Source organism: Serinus canaria, chromosome 2 (genome assembly GCF_022539315.1).
Source record: "Serinus canaria isolate serCan28SL12 chromosome 2, serCan2020, whole genome shotgun sequence".
Taxonomy (NCBI): Eukaryota; Metazoa; Chordata; class Aves; order Passeriformes; family Fringillidae; genus Serinus; species Serinus canaria.
This window is the reverse complement of record NC_066315.1, coordinates 92,098,390-92,120,476: the sequence shown is the minus strand read 5'-3', so window position 1 is coordinate 92,120,476 and position 22,087 is coordinate 92,098,390. Positions and strand designations below refer to the sequence as shown.

Genomic DNA, 22,087 nt, shown 5'->3' with positions numbered 1-22,087 from the left:
CAATATTTCACCTGAAAAATTGCTCTTACATTCATTCCACTTCCAAGGCAAAGGCAGTGGCAAGAGAGGCATCAAAGCTGCAAATACATTACCACCTTACTGATCTTACCAGGGAACCGTAGAGGAGAAACCAACCTCTCTGTTTGTGGGCATTCCATACTCCATGGAAAGATTCCTATATGCCCAGCCTAAGGGGGAAGTACCTCTGGGTTGTTATTTTCTCTCAACTCACGTTTCTGCAGTTAGTTACTGCTTTACATGGAGATGAAGAGTGTGTGTGTGTGTGTGTAGGAGCAAAAACAGCGTGGTGGACAGAAATAAATCTATACACTCCACGAAGCTGCTAAGTCTCTGCTGTGCCTGTGGAAACGAATTCACCACACAACGTGATGTGTGCTGTGAACAAGATGGAAAGGTGGCTTAAATCCTTGAAGGGCACCCCACACTAGTTCCTTTGCAGGAGTGTGAAAATGTCTATTTGCATGAGCTTCTCAGTTGGTGAGCTACAGTCTTTTGCTGCAAAATGCTGCACCTTCGATCCGTTACCTTAGTGATGCTTGTACTTCCAAATCTAGCAACTGCAGTTCCCAATATAGCCTGTGGATTGCTTATCCACGTGATGTCGCCTTGTCTCCTGGCTTTCCTGTGTGTTTAACAACCACCCCAAAGTGTCTGCGTGTTTGCAAAGGAAAACTGGAGGAGGGGAAGAATAAAAAGAAGATGGGAGAAGGGTGCTGCATGTTAAGTGCAGACCTGTGCCTACCTGCATGTGTCCTGAATGAAGGGTTGGGTGGGGTTGGACTAGCTTCTAAAAGCCAAAACTTTAAAAATTCTCCCTAGAAAAACAGGCTTGAATGGCACTGGTTTTCTGGTTTGATAGGTTAGTTTATGTATGTTACAGCTCTTTATTTCATTATGAGGACAAGGACTTTCTAAGGAGCTGTTAAGCCTCTGTGTAGGTGTAAGTGTTTAATATGCAGCACCAAAGTGATCCAAGTGCTGCGCTGCTATATGGTGTGATAGTGCTTGATGAATGAATCTGCTGGGGGGTAGCATACAGACGTGACATTCATCAACGTCTGCTGCTGGAGAAACTCAACACAGGGAGAGCAGATCACGTTAAGAGGATTGGAATGGAGAAAATGGGAATAATTTAGAATTTCATTTGTGATATCCTTTTCACAATTAAGGAGGGTTTGTGCTGAATGTCGCATTATCCTGTTGCAGGTCTCCTGTTTCCTGGGGGAATTTAACTATAGAGATGAGACAAGGAGGTGTTCTCTAGAAGCATTCAGTCATGGAATTATATTAAATCATCAGACTGCTGAAAAGCTTTTTAGCATCATGCTAAATTATAATTAAAGGTGATTAAGAAGCTTAAACATGTCACAGGCTGAAGAAAAAGTTATGCTAAAAGTAGGAATGGCAGCCCAGACAAATTCCTGATTTAAAAATTCATACTAGAATGGATGCCAGTTGTCCAGTCAGAAGATTTATTAAAATAAGAGGAAGATGTGCAGCTGCAGCTGCTGTTTTTTAGAATGAAGAGCTTTCTATAATGGGGATGGTAGGCAATTAGCATTGCAAAACCATGGGGAATGACACATGGAAGAACACTTAGGAGATTGTTTCAAATGTCAGTTATATGAAATGTGTGTAAAAGTGTTTTTCTTTTTCTAGAGACTTAATACCTATAGTTGCTGTGCTGGAGTATAATCAGTGGTTTACAAAGCTGTCCTCCAAGGATCTGAAATTAGTAAGTAATAAATTGAAACAATATATCTGCTTCTACCAGGCTGTGCTGTGTTTTAAAGGATGCTGTTACATTTTTTAAAGTGAAATATTTTTGGCAAGTACAACTGGGCAATCTATTGCCAATTTTTTTTTTCCTGGAATCATATCAGGAAAGTGTAAACTGTTGGATAGTCAGTTAGCACCATAAAAACACTGCTGAGAATCAGGTCTTGTCAAAATTTCAAATTATATTGTTTGAAAACTTCATTGGTTGATAGTAGTAGCCTATAAAACTTCATTAGGCATTGCTGACTCCCCCAAGAAATATTATGTGACTGATTGGAAAGTAACTTCAAAGCAGCCAGAAATCGTAGTTGCTTTTTGGAGGTGAAAAGGCCAAGATTCTGGGGATTGTTTTATTGAATAAAGCACTTTTTTTTCTGTGTAATTTTCATTGCAATTTGATGATTTTTCTCTCCTAGTTTTCCAAAACACTGATGTGTGGCACCGGTATTTTTCCGTAATCAGTTTTCATTGCTAAAAACAAAAAGAGAGCATGTCTACACAAGTTGGACTACAGAAAAAAAGGGCCAAGAAAAGCAGTAATTCAGTGACAATTTAAATATATCAAAATATGCTTTTTCTCCTGAAGTTTATAGTCAGAGGTGGAGTTAATGGTTTACTTGAGAAACTGCTTTTATGCTTGCCTCCACAAGCTTTTGCCTTTAAAAATTAATGTTAAATTTCCTCTTGTTTAAATTGATGCCATTTTATTGATCTGTAAAGCTCTCATTATATTCCTAAGCTATCATTTCCAATGAAAATTCAATAGGAACTTATGTGTTTCTTGGCAAAAGAGTCGGCAAAAACCTTCTTTCCTGCTGGGAGATCTCTCTCAAAGTTATGCACGGAATGAAGGTGGTGGTATTTTTAATGCTGTTGCAGTTTGCTGTTAAAATCAACATTGTTAAAAGGTACAATGCAATTAATCAGTTTCTGCTTCAGTGAAATGAGATAGTTTGCTTAGTTAGAAGACTGTCTGGTGTAGTTTGCTTAGAACAAAACCTGGCCCTATTATCTATCTGAGCTACATTTATGTGAATGTTTTGGGGTTTTTCTTAGTAGCTTTCCTGTGGAAAACAAATTATCCTAGTCAGTCTAGAAAATGCATTAGTTACTTAAAAAAACCCAGCCTCTTATCTTCCACACATTCAAATTTTAAGTCAAAAATGAGGAAAATGTAGATCATTGGGCAGTAAATCTATGCCATAAGAACACTGCCAAGGGTCACTATGAGGTCAGACATATCCGGAGGCCATTGAGTGCTTTGTGTTTCATGAGTCCCACTCTGGCATTGTGTTTGATACACAGAACCCACACTGGTTTTACAGTACAGGCATGAAACTTTCCACTTGCAGTCGCAGTACTGTGGAAAGGTGGTGATAATATTCTGATTTATTAAAACATGGATGGTAAAGAAAGTATTGGGAAGACTAAGTAGACAGCCTTCACCAAAAATTGTCAACCTTTACTGTGTAAAGGATTAATAAGATTTTTACATGTTTGGTAGAGCAGATTTATTTTGTTTAAGGTTGGTTTTTTTGGACATTCAATTAGTTTAAGTAAAAAAACCCAAACCCTGAAAAAACACAAATTAGGAGACGTCAGATGATCATTAGAGACAAAGATATCCCAGGTATGAATGTCACATTGCTGTCTTTAAAGGCAGGTAACAGAATAGTTTCAGCACTTCATGTTCATGAACTGAAATTCAGCTTTGGGTATCACATGAACGCTGGTTAGTGTGAGCTGTAGGGGGAAAAAGAAAAGTCAAATCCAGAAGCAAAATAAAAGTTTATAATAAAGGGTGATGAGGTACAGAGTTCATTGCATGGCTTTTGAATGATTACAGTTTTATCTCTCTATCTGAATGAGCAGAGCAAACAAACTCTTTTGTTGTCATGTTTTTTTCATGGCACTTGCAAATATCCATGCAAATTCTAGAATTCAACCACAATAAGAACATGAGATGGGATTTGCTTCTCCATAGGCTGGAAGAATTCATACTCAAATATGTTGGCCTTTAAGCACTAGTCCTTGGGAGTCTCTGGAGGACCTCTCTAGCTAGGGTACTTTTGCTCCTCAGGTTTTTTGGGATTTTTTTGTTTGTTTGTTTGTTTGTTTGCCTTCTAACATATTTCTTTGTGTTCAGTTGTCATTCCTGGTCAGGCTTTATTCTCCTTTGCTCTAGTTACCACTTTTTTCTGCAGAAGTAGTGTGCATTTGAATAAGATTTCTTTTAAAATTGAGTGAGAGTTTTTCCTGAACCACATGATTTAGATTGGTTTCCCTGTCATTATAAAAATTCTGCCCCTTTTGGTTAGGCAGCCTGGTTCAGTAGTTACTTGCTTTTAGTCTGCCTCCTGTTTCTCTTAAGTCTTTTCCAGAAGTCTTCTGTTCACTCTCCTGAATGTTTCTGGTATTTTTACTTCCTGTTTATGTATAACAAGAAGATGGTTGTGGCCTGGATCCCATTACAATGTACAGCCTAACTCAATAACTGTTCCGTGTTTGTGTTCTTTAACTCTGTTCTGTCTTTTCTGTGGCAGTCCACTGATCTCTGTGAGCAGATACTGCGGGTGGTGAGTAGGTCCAGTCGCTTGGAAGAACTGGTATTAGAGAATGCCGGGCTTAGAACGTAAGTAATTCCTTCACAATGTCGCTTTAGGTGCTGCTTACTCCCGCTGAAAGGGATGTGTGGTGTATGTTAGCCAGAATAAGCATTAAAAAAATCTGTGCTCAATGTTTGTCTAGTTCTGAGGAGCCTCTAGTCACAAGCTTTTTAGCAGGTTTTCCAGAGGGTCTGTATGTCCAGGAAATCCCTTTAAACTGGTGTTTTTTAGGATTCTGCCTGGAGAGTTGGGCTAAGTGGAGCAAAGTGACTGAAAGAGAGCATAAACCTTAAACTGGTTCTCTGTTCCTCTCCCAAATATGGGTCCAATAGAAGTATCAACACCTTTTTATCATTTAAGAAACAACTGTTTAGGTTTTGTTAAAGAAAGCATACTATGCCATATTGCATAACACCTTGTTGTTGTTTCATTTCCAAATGAGCTGGTGTTATCTAAATGTGGATTGCTGTCTGCTCAAATATAACAGGACTTCTACATTAACAACTCTTTTGAAGAAAGAAGATCAGTAAGTTTAATGGCTTGTCATAGACTTAAAAGGAAGACACACAGAAATAAGCCATACAATTAAATCCTTGCATATGTTTTAAATATAGTGAGTTGTAGTTACTAAGTATTTGCTTTCCCCCCCCCCCCCTTCACAGGAAATAGAAGCAAAGTTCAAGTTACTTCCAGCTGTGCTAGTTTATACTTGTAGTGCTTGTTTTAGTGTTAGGGTAGTGTCCAAGACAATGTAGACAAGATAAACTCTAGAGCTAATGATTTTTTTTTTTTTTTAATTAAAAAAACAGTGTAAATGTGGGAGAAGCAGAGCACTATGCAGAATTACAAATAAAGGGAAACAGACACAGGAGAGATACTTGGTGTGCCTTACATTGTCTCCTCTTCCATTGCTGGAGTCTTTTTCTCCTTTTTAAAGTGCACTTTGCATTGAAATGCCTGTAAAAGAAAATTGCCTCCATGACACAAGAAATTTGAGGTCGAGTTTGGAATAATATGGGAACTTCCTGATCACTAGTGCACTGTCTTTAATTGCTGTCATTCAAACATAAGCCCCTGATTTTACTCTTGTTTTCCAGTATGTGCCTTGAAATCTAGTGATAATCACTAATATTAAAGGATATGTTGAATACCTTTGCATGTTGCCTACCTTAATTTATCACAGTTGGATTAACTGCTTTCAGTTTTAACAGGACCTGACAGATAATCAACCTGTGACTTTGGTTTTCATGTCTCCATCTACATGCAGAGTGTTTGGCACTATGCCTTGGTGTGTATCTGTTCTGATCAACACTGTCTGTTTTTGCCAAGGATGCATTTGTCAGTTTTGCCATTTTTCATATCTGTTTGCTAGGAGACCCTGTTGTTGCTGGCTATCTTTCCTTCCCATGGCTTACAGACCAGTCATTTTTAATGAGCTGTGATAGAATGCCAAGCCAGGGTTAAGCAAGAGCTACCAAGAGTAAAGCTGTAGGAAATAACCTGAGCAGCTGCAAGAGCATATTTCTTCCTGCAGCAGAGTCAGTTAAGGATGACTCTGTTCTTTTCTATTTCCAGCTACTCATTTCTATGATTTGGTTTGGGCTACAGCCTCAGAAACACTTGTCATCCTCCCAAATGATGAAACAGCAAACTCTTGTGCCGTAGCAGTAATAAGGACCCAGAACTAGGGAAGTGTGAACTTCCTGTTGGGAAAAACAGGATGTCATATGAAAGCCCCTGTCTGATAAGATTTGTGCTTTCCAGTTTAGATGCTCTTGGAAATTTTATCCCCATTTCTATTGCTTTAGCTACACGTAAAGGATGCATTTTAGATTACACTGGAAGGCTTCAATGCATATAGCAATCACTAATGTTTTGGTAAGTGTTTTAATTAACATACGTGTTGTCCAGGTTTCAGGGAGAGCAGAGTCATTCAGGCTGGCCCAAAAAACTAAGCTTGACAAGAGTGTTAATCTCTGAGGTATTTTAGAGGAATGAGACAGTATGTGATAACCAAAATACTGATTTCTGAGTGGGCAGCTCAGCATGTTGATTAGACTGGGCTTTGGTGTCTACCAGGCTTTGAGGCTTGGCCTGACAGGCACAGGCTGTGTATGGTGGGAGCTGCCTTTGGCCTGCGCTGTTGGAAGATGCTGAATGGCAAGGGCTTGGATATTAGGAAAGGGTTCTTCCACCAGAGGGTGGCTGGGTGCTGAAACAGGCTCCCCAGGGCACTGGTCATGGCCCCAACCCTGCCAGAGCTCAAGGAGCATTTGGACAACAGTTTCAGACACATGGTGGGGTTGTTGGGGTGTCCTGTTCAGCACCAGGAGTCAGACTAGATCCTTGGGAGACCCTTCCAACTCAGGATATTCTGTGATTTCCATGGAACTGCAAGACAGACTTCCCAGTCTGCAAAGGCCTGTTTGCAGGAGCTGGTGCAAGTGATGTATTTGTTGCCCTTCCATGCTCTCTGAAAGCTGGCAGGCAGAATGTCCCTGTCTCCTTTCACACTGTCCTGTGCAGCCTTTTTCCAAGGGGAGTGGCCAGCAGCCACATGGGGAACTACAGAAGTGCCTGTTGTGAGGGCCTAGAGGGCCTTTGACAGTCAAGTAGAGTCTTATCTTGACAATGTCCTTAGACCTAACAGTGTTGCTTCCTCCCACACGTCCTCTTTTTTTTTCTGTTACAGGGATGTTGTCTAGACAGATCTCAAGGAATTGTTTTGTTTTTCTGAGATTTTCAGATTGGTAGTATTCTTTTTCTTGATGAAATGTCCTTAGTCTGTCACATGTACAGTTGAATTGAATCTTTTTGGGGCTTTACCTCCAAGCCTGAATAAGCTTGTTTCAGCCAAGCATGGCTGTGTAATGCATACAGAGCAAGCTTAATGCTTTTTAGAAAGTTTCAGACTTAGACCACATGCTCTGTTCCTAAGTGTGCAACCAAAAGAAGTAGCAAATTTTATGACTTGAAACAAATAGTGAACGAAGGAGGAGATGTTCCCCCATGAACAGAGCCAAGGTGCCTCTGTTTATGGCAGAGGTTGCACAGAGAGTGTGTGTTATTTGTTGTATTATTTTTTCCAAAATGAGCCATGTGAGCCCACTATAGATAATCCAGTGCTTTCTGGTGGGAGTCGCTTTGCTGTGCCTTTGCTAAGTAGTTCACACACACTCTAGTTTCCAAAACACTCTGGTAATCCTGCCTATATTTTTGGCAAAAGCTGGGGCAGAGTTTGTAAACAAGCCTGGAGGTATAGGCAAAGTATTGTAATGACAAGAATCTGTTAGAGATAGAGGAAGAGGAGGAAACTCCTCCAGAGGAAAAGGTTTTTTGCTTTTTAATTCAAAACCTCATTTTTCTTGGCTGGACGTAAGGAGTTTGATTCAGATGCCTAAGGGCAGGGATCTAGCACCATTTGAAATGCTGGAGGATTTCCAGAGTGTTGGCAAATGTCACTGAGGACCTACAGGAGATCAGTAGTCTTCTGCAGCAGCAGCTGGTAGCAAAGCTGGAGACCCTGGGGCCTGTCAGGTGGCAAGGTTTCAAGTCCAGAAGTTCTTTTTGTTGAGTGTTTGTATTCACATGCTGCTTGTATTTTAGGAAGAGAATATGTTTTTCCTAAAGGCAGCCCTTTATCATGCATCTGCAGTGCTGGAACCAGTTCTAGTCCCAGAAGGACGTAGGGTTTCAAAGAGAAATTAAACTTCCCTGGAGCTTCACTGTACTCCAGTAAACTTTGCAACTTCAGATAACCAGAAGCTGTTGAGGCTGTTGATGTTCAGCCTCCTTTCTTTTCAAAATACTAGAAGAGGAAGCTGCCTCCACTGTGGTTCTCAGCGCAGAGTTTGATGGTAGGCAGGATCTGTTGCAAAGAAAGAGGGCAGTGTTAGTGAGCATTTTGGTAGTTCTCCACCACTGGCCTACAGGAGGAGAAATAATGTACTTCAAGGCAGAGAGAAAGAAGGAAATTGAAGACATAATTTTGCTTTCTGTCTTGGTGTCTAACTTAGGTGAAGTAAGAACACTGAAGTTACAGCCTCACTTTAACAAAAGCCCACAGTAGGTCTAGTCCCTTATCACATCATAACTTCTTAGTTGGTACAAGAACAGGTTTGAGGATTTGTCTTAGAGCTGGTAAGACATCAGCCTTCTGACTTCATGCAAGGACGTGTCTCCACCAGAGTGTGACAGTGTGGTGTGCAACAAAACCCAGGCTAGCTTTCAGCTTAGTGCTGTGGGAGGTGGCAGTCCAGCTGCAGCAGAGTGCTTGCAGGTGGGGCAGTGCTCCCTTGCCTCTCAAGTGGCTTTGGAACAGAGGTCCTGCTATTGCATCTGCCTGCCACAATTGGTTAAAGTTGCTTCAAAGCTCTCTGTGCTGCCTGGCCTGGCTGTTGGTCAGTGTTACAGAACTGATACTCTGCACCTCTTTTGGATCCATTGCTGGGACTGTGATCAGCCAGTCGTGCCCTTTGATGCTTCTCACTGTAAAAAGAAGCAGAAGACCAGCTCATCAGTGTGCTGCTGCTCTTTGAGAGAGCTATTCCTGCTGTTTTATAAGGTTAGAAATACTTCTGGATGTGCTGCAAAGCCCATCTGTTTGAGTGACTATTGGCAGAAAGCTGCTGCAAGTGAGCAGGATGGCTTGTGAGTGAATGAGGTGGTGGTGTGCAAGTTGATGTGTATCTCCAAACCCTGTGGCATGCAGAGAGATGGAAGCTGTGGTCAAGTTTTGAGTTATTCTGTGTAACTCCTGTTTTATACCTTCAGATCTCTGTCAAAAGCATTTTAGTCTATGATTGTATACTCTTCTCTTAGGTCACAGAATGAATAAATAACAAACTAACTCCCTGTGAAAGATAGCAAATTAACCAGATAAGCATTGTTTAGAACCACGAGGAATCAGTGCTCTGCACCAGCAAAGGCCACCTGTGTCTAGTAATCCCTTGGTGCTTTTAAGCCTTTGTATGTGCTATCAGAGGAGGAGATAACTGGATTCCTTCTCCCTCTTTTTTGTTACAGGGATTTTGCACAGAAGCTAGCCAGTGCCCTAGCCCATAATCCCAACTCAGGACTCCATACGATCAACCTTGCTAGCAATCCACTTGAAGATAGAGGTACTGTAACATTTACATTTTTCCCTTTCTAGAAATGTAATAGGAGGATTATTCTTTGCCTGAAAAATAGGTTATTGTTTTGTGCTAATGCTGCTGTAAATTTCTGTTGTTCACAAATGACTGAGAATTGCCATTCTTATTGATTTATGCATATCCATTGGTGTGTTGAGAAATATTTAAATGTCTAAACCAACCCAGGATTTTAAAGGAAGACAAAACACAGTGATTGTTTTTAAAAAGCCTTTTAGTTTTTAAGAGGTGTCTATTTTTAAAAGCAGTGTAATCAGTAGAAAGATGAAGCGTAAGGTAACTTTGTTTTTTGGTTTTAATTTTTCTGATGGTTTTGTATTTTTATTTCAGCTGTAATGCCGTCTTTCTTTTCAGTATGAAAATTACCTCTTTTTCTCAGTTCTGTGGTGGCCTGCCCTGTTGTGAGGTTCAATAATACTGGCATAACTGGCATTCCTATGATGCAAAGTCCATCTGCAAGATGGAAAATCAAGCTGAACAGCTCAGCTTTTCTCAGACTAGGCACTGCTAGGCATGATTTCAGTACATATCAAGTCATTCCTCTCCCTTGTATACTCTTTTTTCACCCAAGAGGCATTTATTTTTAAAATAAGGTTACATTCTTTCAGTCTGGAGTTGACCCTTCAGCGTTGCCCATGTGAGATTTCCATTTGCTTCACTTAATGCATTCCAGGCACACAGTGTTCTGGGATCAGACTATCTTGTGCTCCTGTTGGGCCAGAAGAAAAATAAGAATTTTACACAGTGAACCTTTTCTTGTTTTATTTGGTTTGTTTGGGGGAAATGTTCTATTCTCTTTGCTGTCATGATTCAAAATAGAAAAGCTGTTAATTCTGATTACAACCTGATGGACTCAGAATGTTGTTACTACAGAATTTTGTAGGTGTCTCTTCTTGCTGGTTCAGTGAGGAGAAAAATAGCTGGGAAGGGTTTTTTTCCCTTTCTACATCTGTATCGCTTTTCTTTTCACTAGAAGCAAGTATGATGATGTTTTTGTTTTTAACCTATTCCGAGTAGTTTTTTATTTGAAATTGTCCACCTGAATTGCTTTAACTCTCCTGATTACCTCTTGCCTGCTGATTATTGCTTGTCCTCATTAAAAATTCTCATCACATGAAAGCCAGTGCTTCACTGAAGAACTGTTATTGTTACAATGTGCCGCAGGCCTACTGCATTTTACAGAAATTTCTGCTGTAAGCTGGAAAAAAAGGCTGCTACATTGTTGATTCTGCTTTTGAAGAAGTGTATTTAGGTTGTGTTATTTGAAAGGGTTTTGTTTTTTTTTCCTAAGGAACTAATTTTTATCCTGGAAGCAAAACAATTGACCAAACATTGGGTACTCTACAATGTAGGGATCTTTTTTTCATTTTTTTAACATATCCATGGGGGTGCTTTCTTTGCAACAAACCTATAGATTCAAGCCATTCCATAGTATCCACATATAAAACAAAAATGGAGTGCAGAAACTACAACTTGGAGAAATTAGTAGGGTTTTTTCATTATCTCAGCCTCTCCTATCAAATATGCAATTAAGATTTGACCTTTTCATTAGAACGAGGTAGGTTATAGAGTACTTAGAAATTAATTACAATTGTAATGTGCAAATACTGCAGCTTTTCAGTTCAAGAAAATTCCCTGGCTGCAAGGTAGATTTGACTTTGGTAAACTGGGGTGGTAGGAAGGATTTCACAAGTTAAAGTGGAGATTCATATAAACATATGGATTTTGGAAAATACCTTTTGAAAAATCACCTGCAGGAACTGGAACTAGATTATTTTGCAGTTATAAGGGAAATCACAGTTGTTTTTCTTTTGGAGAAGAGCATATTGGACCCTGTATGAACACAAACATGCACTAAGCTATTTTATATTGCTGAGTACCAATAACTGAAGGCATGATATTATTACATATTAATGCAACTGTCTGTATTCCAGCAGCATGGGAAGTGGGTTTAGTTTACCTAAAGCATAGGACCTGTCTCCAGTTCAAATACAGTGCAGTGTTTATATGCAGTGATTTTTTTTTACTGAGACCAATAATATTTGTGAGACTAACACCTGGAAAGTTTGTTATTAATCTTGTCTGTAAAAATCTAGCCACACTGAAGCAATGGTGGTTTTACTTTTGGCTCTACTAGGATCAGAATTTAATCTCATATTTTGTTAAAAATAATGCAAAACAAACTTACTGAAGGCTAGTAGTACTCAAATTCCAAACTGTGTGCCTGGTTGCAGCTAACTCCATTTCTGCCATGTGAGCTCTCATCTGTGTTATGCCATTTTTGCCATTAGCAAAAATGAGTGACCTAAAGGGTGTTCAAGGGCCAGAGTAACCAGAAGCAGTTTTTCTTTTCTGCACCTGATTTCTGTATCTTATAAATATAACTCAACCCCCATGCTAGTCAGATGTGAAAGTTATTTAGCTTGGCTTGAACAATAATTAGCCGGCAGATTGTTAGCTAAATACAAAGAGGGAGAGGTAAACTATTTACAGCAGGTCTTAGTAAAAATGCTTAACAGCAAAAATTACATTTGTTGTATCCTTAGTGATAGTGATTGTCCTTATAGAGCTATGGAAGGAAATCCTGTTAGTATGATTTGATTCATTCCTGCTGAAAATTGGTGAAGGTATATGGTTACCATTGTGCTTTACAATAAATGATTCCAAGGTCTCATGGATTTAATACTTTAGCAATGTAAATAAAAAAGTGTGCATTGTTTTGAGCTGCACGGGTGTTGCATGCAGCACTTTTACAGAGAGCATTAAAAAAAGACTCTAGCACAGTATGTGCAATGTAGCTGACTCCACCATTATCAGTGATAAGTAGAACAGAATAAAAACAGAGTGGACGTAGGTATGTGACCTACAGTTTCACAGACTCTTTCATGTCTGTGTGTGTGGAAAGGGTATCAGCTTTTTCATTTACTATGTTTTCAATCAAGTAAAAGGTTTTACCCTCTTTCTCTGTGCCCTTTTCTCTCCAAATGAATTGCTGTAGACAACTGTATTTCACACCTCAGGTTAAGCCTGGAGTTTCTATGTTGATTTATTACTCTAATAAATATTTCACAGCTTAGTTGCATTGTTATTTAGAATGTACCCTCTTAATCAAATTTCAGTCTTTTGCTTAAAATGGACCATTAAATTTGTGGAGTCGGGAACTTGGACACACTGGGTAAAGGCTTTAATGAAAAGTGCCTTCTTATGGTTTTCTTCTTTTGTTGAATTTGTGCTGAGGTAGTCCAGGCTCAGCATCTTAATAGGTTTTTACTCTTTAGGATTGCAAGCAGTTGTGGCATTTCCAAGCCTGTTTCCTGGCTGGTAGCCTGCAGGCTGCTGTAAGGGAATTAAGTGGTCTTATGACTTGATAGAGGTTTCAGGCTCTTAGGGTTTGCCTCAGAAAAAGAGGGTGATGTTGGCTAATGTGGGTGCCTTTCTTGCCTTGACAGCCCTTCCTTTTAAAAGAAAATAAAAATAGTTTGAAGTTTTGTGTGAAACAGCATTGTTGGGTTTTAGTTCACACTTGGATTTTTAAATTTTTTTTTCTTGAAACATAAAGCTTCCAGATTTTCCAAGTGCTGACTACTAGGTGTGTGTTATAGCTTCACTTTGACTCCTTCCCGAAAGTATGTGTGTATTATGAAATTTTAAAACTAATTAGGGAGTATTGCTGATGGTTAAAAAGTTTGCTATCTGTTTGGTGGTTAGCAAAGCAGGGATCTTGATTACATCAGTAAAAGGTTCCTAAAGTGACAGGGCCCACCTGCACAGTGAGTGCAGTTCCTCCTCAGGTGTCACTGGTGCAGTTTGCCCCTGCTGAGATTTGCTGGGGAAACCTGAGGTCACAAAGCTCACCTGAAGACGTCTGTTTTGTCTTTGCTCTCCCAACAGGTGTGTCATCTTTGAGCATCCAGTTTGCCAAACTTCCAAAGGGACTGAAGCATTTAAATTTATCTAAAACCTCCTTGTCACCTAAAGGTAGGTTTTATAAATATGCCTCTTTTTCTTCTCTAAAACTTTCAGACTTACATACAAAGAATACTTTTTCTTTACAGATTATAAAATTATTAATTTTGTTCATTATTTACATGTATTTTCTCAAAAGTGCAGCTGCCGTTTTTGGGTTTATGGGTTGCTGAACCCTGGCCTGGGTTCTGAGTACCCTTCAGCACTTTGATAAACCCAGACTTGATTCTGTAAGGGTTAAGTTTGAACCTGTGTTATAAAGGAAGACTGAAATTAGGAGTCACATGAAAGATATGTTTCGTATGCACTTCAAAAAAATGTCTAAAGCAAAAATGTGTAGGGAAATTTCCAAATGTTTTGTACACAGTTATTTTATGAAACCAAGCATTGTGACAATAGTTGGTGAGTGACTTGGTCTGATGTAAGACTTCTCTGTTTTATAATTTACAAATTTCTGATTTGGTGTTGTAATTGAAATGGTTGTATACTGTAAAAGCGATAACAGCAGTGCAACAGAAGCCAGAAGCTTTCAGGATTTTTTACGTTTTTGTTTTACAAATAATAGGAGCAGTGACCTCTCACACAGTAAGAGGCACAAACCCAGGGTCTCCTGTATAGGTAATGGGTGTTAAAATAGAAAAACCACACTGACATTATGGCTGCTTTTTTGTAGATGTTGGTGACCTGGAAAAGATGATTGAGTTAATAGTATGAAGGACGTCAGTTGATAACAGATAGAAACCATGCCTTTCATCCTGTTCATTATTGCTCTGTGAAGTGCAGATTCTGTATTCTACTTAGCTTCAAGGATTAGCCTGGGGAAATATGGGTGGGGTAAAGGATTTTTTTTTGTTTTTATTATGAGTGCCTATGGCTCTTATTATGCTTACATAAACAATAAATTCTAACATGAATTTATTCAATAATGAGTTTCACTAAAAAGACTTTTATTGAACTCTGGGGTTGTTGTTTTCTACTGCTAACTCAATTGTTGATGACAGTTGGTTAAGACTCTTGACTAATGTAACATGTACTCTTGAAATGAGATACTTGTGAATTTAAGAGAAATTTATGCAGTTCTGGTGTGTTCATTCATTCTCTACTTTTCTTCATGTGAGCTGAATTATTTCAGCGAGGGATTGTGAAGTTTGAGTCGAGAGAACATTCTAGCAACATTTCCTTCTTCATAAAGAGTAAATGCCAGCTTGATGAAGTTCACCCACACATCTCTTGTCAGTGAGAGTGAATTCTGAGGTTATTAAAAGAATCTGAAGGTTTTTAACATCCTTTTAAAAGATAATCTTTAAGCAAAAGCTGAAAATATTTTCCAGTATGTCCAATACTGATGACCTTCAGATTAACATGTTACCATTAATGTTGTCTCATAGAAGCTCCTCAGTATTTCTTAAAAATAGTATATGCCATGTCTTAAAATGGGAATTCTTACAACCCTCAGGACCTGAAGTAACTCAGGTTGCAAAGCTGTCAGTTCCTCTCTAACCTAAGAAGACAGTAATGATTTGGTTTTTACTTGGGGAAACTATTTTTGAACTTGTAATACTTTCTTTGGAGAAAGTCTAAAAGAGTCCCTGGACCTTGGTTTCGCTAGACTCCAAAGTGCATGTAGTTTTTCCTCCAGCCTTTTTTTTTTTACTTTTATCTTTTTTTAAAAATTTTTTAAGCTTTTCATAAATTCAGAACAAACCCTCACAGGTTTTGACCTTATTTTAAAAGTGCTTTCTATTTGAGATAAGTCTCTGAGATTGACAAGTGAAGTTCAGGTGGCAACTTCCCAGCTGATCTTTCTTCAAATATTGTATCTCAGAGTTCCTGAGAGCTATTAACAGTCTGAGCCTCCTGAGAGTGGTAAAAGAGCATAAAAGATTGTCTGCAAATGAAAGTGAGATTACTGTTAGAGTGTAGCATGAGGTAGTGTGAAGTTCAAACATAAATTTATTGATTTGAAGATTCTGGTTAAATGGAAAATTCTAGTATAGTCATTCAAAGGTAAAGCTTGCTTTTCTGAGTCCAAGCCAGAGGCTAATTAAAAAAATCCCTCATTCACATTGTTTGCCTTCACTGATGTGGCTGATTTTGAGCAGTTGGCCCTTTTAAAGCATGAAACAAGCTGCAATATTATTAATCATTTGCTAGCTTTTCTTCTCCCTCAAACTCAGACACTGCTTCTGAATTCCCAGAATTGGTTCTTGGTTCTACATGTTGAATTGCTGGTAGTTGAACCCAGCTGGAACCCCAGCTGATAACTAGGTACCTTCAAGCAACCGGGACAAAATTGCATTTGTTCCTTCTTCTTGGTGTTGCTTGCAGACGTTGTTGAGAAGGCTCACTAAAGTGAATCCAAAGCTGTAATGTCAAATATTTAAACAGAGCTTTTAGATCTTTTGAAGTTTCAAAAAGTATTAGTTTGCAGTTTACCTTTAGCAACAGGGTGTAGATTCAACAGCACCATCTCAGGCTAAAAGAAAAATGAGGCTGAGCAGAAAAGATTTGAGACTTCACAAAGGTGTTGTGCTTTGATACTTTGCAGTTTCAAAAGCCTCCTGAAACCAGGAGCCATACTGTTAATATGGGAGACTTTGTTACTGTTTGAAAGCTCAGAAAATTAAAGCACTGACATGGGTATTTTTGTCTTCAGTAACTTGCTAGCTGTTTCTTCCACATCCTCACTGGCAAATCAGTTTCATAAGTTTTTAAGTGAAGACTGGATGTGTTTCATCCGTTGAATGCCCATCCAATTTCACTGACTAACTTTGAGAAATTGTTGAATGTTGTGTAGTAGATCACTTGCCTTCTGTATAGCTTTGGCCAGGCACTTAAAAAAACCTGCTGCATCAACTAAAGGACACAGTGATGTTTATACATGTAAGAAAAACATGCATGTAGTGCTTGAAAGGCAGCAAAGACCATCTACAATAAATTGATAAGTTGATGATAAGCTGCAGAGCCCTCTGATGAAATTTAGATTTGAAGGAATCAGAAATAGCCATGTCCTAATTTGTATTTTGAAAAGCTGAAAAGTTTCAATGGAAGAAAGCCCTGACTGGTTTGTTCCCAATGTGAGCTTTTTAATTTTAATGTGAAAAATATGTGTTTGTTCTGATAAGCAACCGAGAGTCTTTATGCATCTCTTGGTACTTTTAATTAACCATTTTTATGGAATTACAGGCAAATGCATGAATTGAAATATTTTTAATTTTTAGGTCTCGTCAGTTGCTTTTGAAGTTCCAGCAGTTATAATTGTTAATGTACTTGGTCTTCCACAGATGCTTGCATCTACTTCCACAGATAGTTTTATCTAAATATAATTGCTTGTAGGAAGACACTGGCTTAACGTTATGGAGTAAACTGTGTTTTTTTAAAATCGGTTTGAAAATGGATCTGGATACATCGTGGATCTGGGATGTATAACACACTGTGGCTCCATCAGGGAGGTTGGGAGAGTCCAGGGGGAGCTGGGCATGCTGTGCCAGGGAAAGGTCTCATAGCTGCCTGGTGATCTGTGATCCTCAGCTGCAGTACAGTGATGGCAATAGGAGGTCATTAAACATTAGTGCGTGTCTGCATTCACTGAAATTGTGCACTTGCAGGCTCTGGGCCAGTTTTGTGCGGAGCTGTCTCAGCTGAGTTGTGACCTCTTTTTTGGCAGGGGTGAACAGCCTTTCCCAGTCACTGAGTGCCAACTCGCTGATCGCCAACACGCTCGTCCATCTCGACCTCTCAGGGAACGCGCTCCGCGGAGATGATCTCTCAGTAAGCGCTCTCCACTCCCCGCGAGATAATGAATGTGTGTTAGTTAATGGTTGAGAGACAGGCAATAACCTTTTGTTTCTGGTCTTTTTTGGCCTTTATTTCTCTGCAGTTTTAGTAGGCATAGAAAATGACAGGTTTTTTTCTACTCTTTGGTATAAAGTCAGAGAAATGCCCCACACAACTAAAAAAAAATCCACATAATTTTAGTTTGCCTTTAGTCATTGGCTTCTGCTGATACATGAGAAAAGTGCAAGGATATAATTTCTTTTTAGGGGACTTACCATTCTCTTTGAGTTCTATTTGAAAGTGACAAAATGCCATTAAAAAGCCCTCATCATCTTTTTAATGATAAGAGTATTACAGTTTTTTCATTGGAGGGTTAGAAGCAAATTATTTCTTTTGACTTGTAAAGAATTAATTTCTGCTTTTCAATATTTTTGTTTGTATAAATAAATTTGTGCACCTCCTTGACATGTGCTTTTGAAACCCATGATTCTTTGAAGAATGTAACTATTTTTTAAACTCCTTTGTTCAGTTTATCAATTGCCATGAAGGTGGAGCTCTATTTCCTCCATAACAAAATCCATTTACTTCTCAATTTGTATATATTCACTTTTTGACTGTTACATTTGCATTTCTCTTTCACATCAGAAGTTATGTGCATGTAACTGTCAGGTTTTGAATTCTAAGTATTGAACATTTAGAAGATGCAAAACTACAATCAACCAATCTCATAATTTAAGGTGCAGTCAGATATGACTTTATGGCTTTTTCACAACTCTTACTTGCAGATTCATCAGCATATTCAGAGGACTAGCCTTTTCAGACATGAGGTGAAAGGGTCAGAGGGACAACAGGGTTTTAAAAGTAGCAAATAAATAGCTAATTGTAAGTAAAGACACACAGTGAATTACTCTGAGAGAATAACATAGTAAATAATGTAAAAACAAAAGGTAAATAAAATGTAATAAATAAATATTTGTCAGGCAGTGTTTAAAAAACCTAAGGTCTACCTACAGGATTTTAAGAGATAAATGCAGGAAGTTGGGCTTTTCTTAGCCTGTCAGAGGGATGGTTCAAAGATAAAGATTATTAATACTGAGGTCTCTTAATCTGTGGAATCAGTTTTCTAACAGGAGCAAGGAAATCCTGTTATTTAGCAATTAAAATAAACCCTAGGAAAGCATGGAAATTTTGAAAGTGAGGACCTCTCTTGCATTGTAGTTATAGGGGCTAAGTGACCTAATTTTTGGGAAGGTGGATCTATTTTAGAAATGTTAAGTGCACACTGTTTGGCTGGATTTCATGTGGAGTTGAGCTTTCCACTTTCCTCTGGAAACAGGGAAAAATGAAAATTAGGTCACACTTTTATCTTTCTGTGTTGCTCTCTGAGACTAAAAAGAGCCCAAAATGAAACAGTGTATAGTAAAAATTTTTACATATGCTAACATTGACATGATATATTCTAGGCAATACTGAAGCCATCAATGTTAAAATCTTGTTACTTGTTCTATATTCTCCCTTAAACCTGTAATGTGCAGCTGATATTAAGAATAACCGTGGACTTCAGGTGCAAATTAGTTGCTTGCCTCATGCTTAAGGAGTCTGGCTTTAACTTAGGAACCAATTAGCCTTTCTGAAATGTAACAGCAATCTGAGTGACATCACAAATCTTTGTTTAATTATCATCTTAATTAATTATCATCTGCTGCGAAAGCTAAATGCAGTAACTCAAAACCTATGCTTTAAGAGAAATGTTGTGTAAGTGTAGTCTGAGCTCCATTTTCCCACTATTAAAAAAAAACCAAAACAGACTACATATGATTAGGTGAAATTTCGGTGATTTTATAGTAAAAGCCAAAAATGCAATGACAGGTAGTGATCCAGTAACAGTTGTCATAATATAAAAATTAACATCTGTAATTCTTTCTGTCAAATACTTATAGAGCCTGTACAATTTTTTGGCCCAGCCAAATGCCCTTGTTCATCTGGATTTATCCAACACGGAGTGTGCACTAGATATGGTAAATACCATTTTTGTTGTCATTTCAATACCAAGGGAACATTCCCCACCTTCTATCCCTAGGTACTTTTTTGGGTTAATATAAATTAAGATGATCTGCCGTTATTTTGAACCAGGTGTGTGGAGCCCTCCTTCGTGGATGTCTTCAGCATCTAGCTGTCCTTAGCCTCTCAAGGACTCTGTTTTCTCACAGGTACAATTTAAATGCCATTACCCTCAACTCCTGCAGTATTTTGGTTTATAAGTTTTTGCACTTATGTAGCACTTTTCTTTTTAAGAATAAATCTAAGACTTTTTTTTATAAAGCCTTAAAAGTCTTAGTGCTCGATGCAGTAGGTATTACTTATTCTAAGCAAAATATTTTCCTTACCTTTCTGCTCTTTGCTAAAGGTCTGTAAAGTAAGCTACCTTGTCTGATACGTGTTTGTGTGATACTGATGCAACAGAAAGTCTGTATATATCTTTTTCTCTAAAGGACAAAGCATCACACTTTGAAGTCTGGCTGATTTGATTCCTCTTTATATATGATTTTTAAAGTTTGTATTTTTTTATGATTTGATGATGGGTAAAAATGGTTTTTTTCCTATCTTGTCTTCTTCTGGGAGGAACTCTCTTTGAAAGTCTGAGATTGAACATTTACTTTTTAGAGTACTTGCATTGTAGGAAATATTAGGTTCCATTTTCTTCAGTTTGAAGATTTGGGTCCTTACCAGGACCCAAAAATAATTACTCAATGCTAGGATATCTTAGCATCAACCTAATTGATGCTAAGATATCCTAGCATTGAGTAATTATTTCTAGTGGTGAAAAAGCAATTTCAGGGTTTTGTTCATGTCCTGTTTGATCTTCTGCTTGTGAGATGTAAGTATACTCACTGTTAACAGATGATTCACTGTAAATGATCATTCTTTGTAGTTCACCAAACAGGAGGTAGATAGTAATGTCTTCTTTGCAGTAGTGCAGTTGTGAGGATTGTTTGTTGAATCAACATTTTGATGACATTATAATTCTAAGCTAATTGAGAGCCACTGATTACAGAATTGCCAAAGGTAGAGCAATTAAACTGTAAAAGATCATTACATTTCTGATGGCTTGCGTTCACTATTTATTGGAATGAGGAGTGTCTAAATGCTACTTCTTAATGAATTTGTTTATTTACAGAAAAGGAAAAGAAGTCCCTCCCTCCTTCAAACAGTTTTTCAGCAGTTCGCTTGCTTTGATGCAGATTAACCTTTCTGGAACTAAACTCCCTCCTGAGCCTCTAAAGTAAGAATTTAATTTCATTTTCTCCTGTGCCTAAAGCCTAGTTTGCATTTTTGTTATATGAGTGCCTCATATTTAAAAGGAAGGGGAAAGAATTTTGCTTTCTTCTTTCTTTTCCCCCCCATTGTACACTACTGATATTAGAAGAATGAGTTTTGTGGTTGTCACACATTCATAAAATGTGCTTTCCATCTCACAGTTGAGGCTATTAATCATATTTTTTTGCTCTGGGAATGTCACAGTTGTTTAGCTTCTGTCAGCATTTTTTTGGGATAGATTTCTTTCTTTGTGGCTTACAAACAAAACTGCTCCACAGTGAAATGGGATTATAGGCTTGTGTGAGCACCATTCCTTTGGGACTGCATTGTTGCAACAGCCATAATGAAACAGAACCTGTTGCAGTGTTTGGGAGGAGAAACCTATTGCACTGAGCTGTGTTCTCCTTTTGGGAGAGGAGACAATGGCAGCTGTTTCCAGGAGTGCTAAGTGAAGTGAGTCTTTTTGTTGTGTCATCCAGCCTGTGACTAACAGGTTCTGCAGGCTGAGGGAAATTGTGAAGCACTGTCACCCTTCTTGTGATGTGTCTGGATTTGAACTGTGTTGAAATTTTCAGACATGAAATTTTTAAAGTGTGTTTTAAAGTCAAGCGAGGCCTAGATGGGCTATTCTGTGATTCTGGCAAAATACTGGTGTTTACTTGGCTTAATTAAAGAAAAGTTTCTTTTCAAAGTGTCATCTTCCTAACTAATATGTAATAAAATACACATAACCTTATCTGCAGCAGACACCTAGACACATTCACTACTTATTTTGCAATCATAATGTGGATATAGGTGCATGGATGTATCCTTGTATTTTTGGGAGCCTGCCTTCTGAGGGGAAGGGTAATGGGGAGTGTCTAATGGAGAGGAGTTGATGGCAAAATTGGAGATGTAGTATTTAAAGAGTAGTTAGTGAGAATGAGATGGAAAGCTTTTGATACATTCTGGAGGAAGCTAATGGAGGGAAGAGTGACAAGTGCAACAGCAGAAAGACAAGTGTATGTCATTTTGGAGTATTTTTTCTTTAGGCAATTCAGTATTCAAGAGGGCAGTACAATATCACAGAATGAGTCAGGTCGGGAGGGACCACTGTGGGTCATTTGGTCCAGCCTCCCTGCTTAAGTAGAGAGTTCATCCTAGAGAACATGGCACAGAATTGCATCCAGGTAGTTCTTGAGTATCTCCAGTGGGGAAGACTCCACCACATCTCTAGGCAACTGTTCTAGTGCTCAGTGCTCTGTGATCACCTGCACAGTAAAGTTCTACCTCATGTTCAGGTGGAACTTCCTATGCCTCAGTTTTTGCCTGCGGCCTCTTGTCTCATTGCTTGCCACTTCAGAGAGGAGCCTGATGGTTAAGTCAGATGCACTGGATTGAAATCCATATTCAACTGCAAGAGCCTTTTTAGCTCTGATCTTTCACTTTGTTCTATGTGATGCTTTGGTTGCTGTAGTGCTTGCTCAGACT

The 22,087-nt window shown here is 38.6% G+C and overlaps 1 protein-coding gene across 3 annotated transcripts in view; it reads left to right on the top strand.

Moving 5' to 3' along the window:
* The window catches only part of CARMIL1 (capping protein regulator and myosin 1 linker 1), a 189,928-nt gene that overhangs the window by 91,477 nt on the left and 76,364 nt on the right, over positions 1-22,087 (top strand). For all 3 annotated transcript variants that reach the window (XM_030226536.2, XM_030226520.2, XM_050971176.1), the window contains 8 exons: positions 1,681-1,756; positions 4,344-4,432; positions 9,432-9,526; positions 13,448-13,534; positions 17,190-17,293; positions 19,240-19,317; positions 19,433-19,509; positions 20,478-20,582. In XM_030226536.2, the coding sequence (XP_030082396.1) occupies positions 1,681-1,756; positions 4,344-4,432; positions 9,432-9,526; positions 13,448-13,534; positions 17,190-17,293; positions 19,240-19,317; positions 19,433-19,509; positions 20,478-20,582 (711 nt within the window). The remainder of the gene's footprint in view (positions 1-1,680; positions 1,757-4,343; positions 4,433-9,431; positions 9,527-13,447; positions 13,535-17,189; positions 17,294-19,239; positions 19,318-19,432; positions 19,510-20,477; positions 20,583-22,087) is intronic.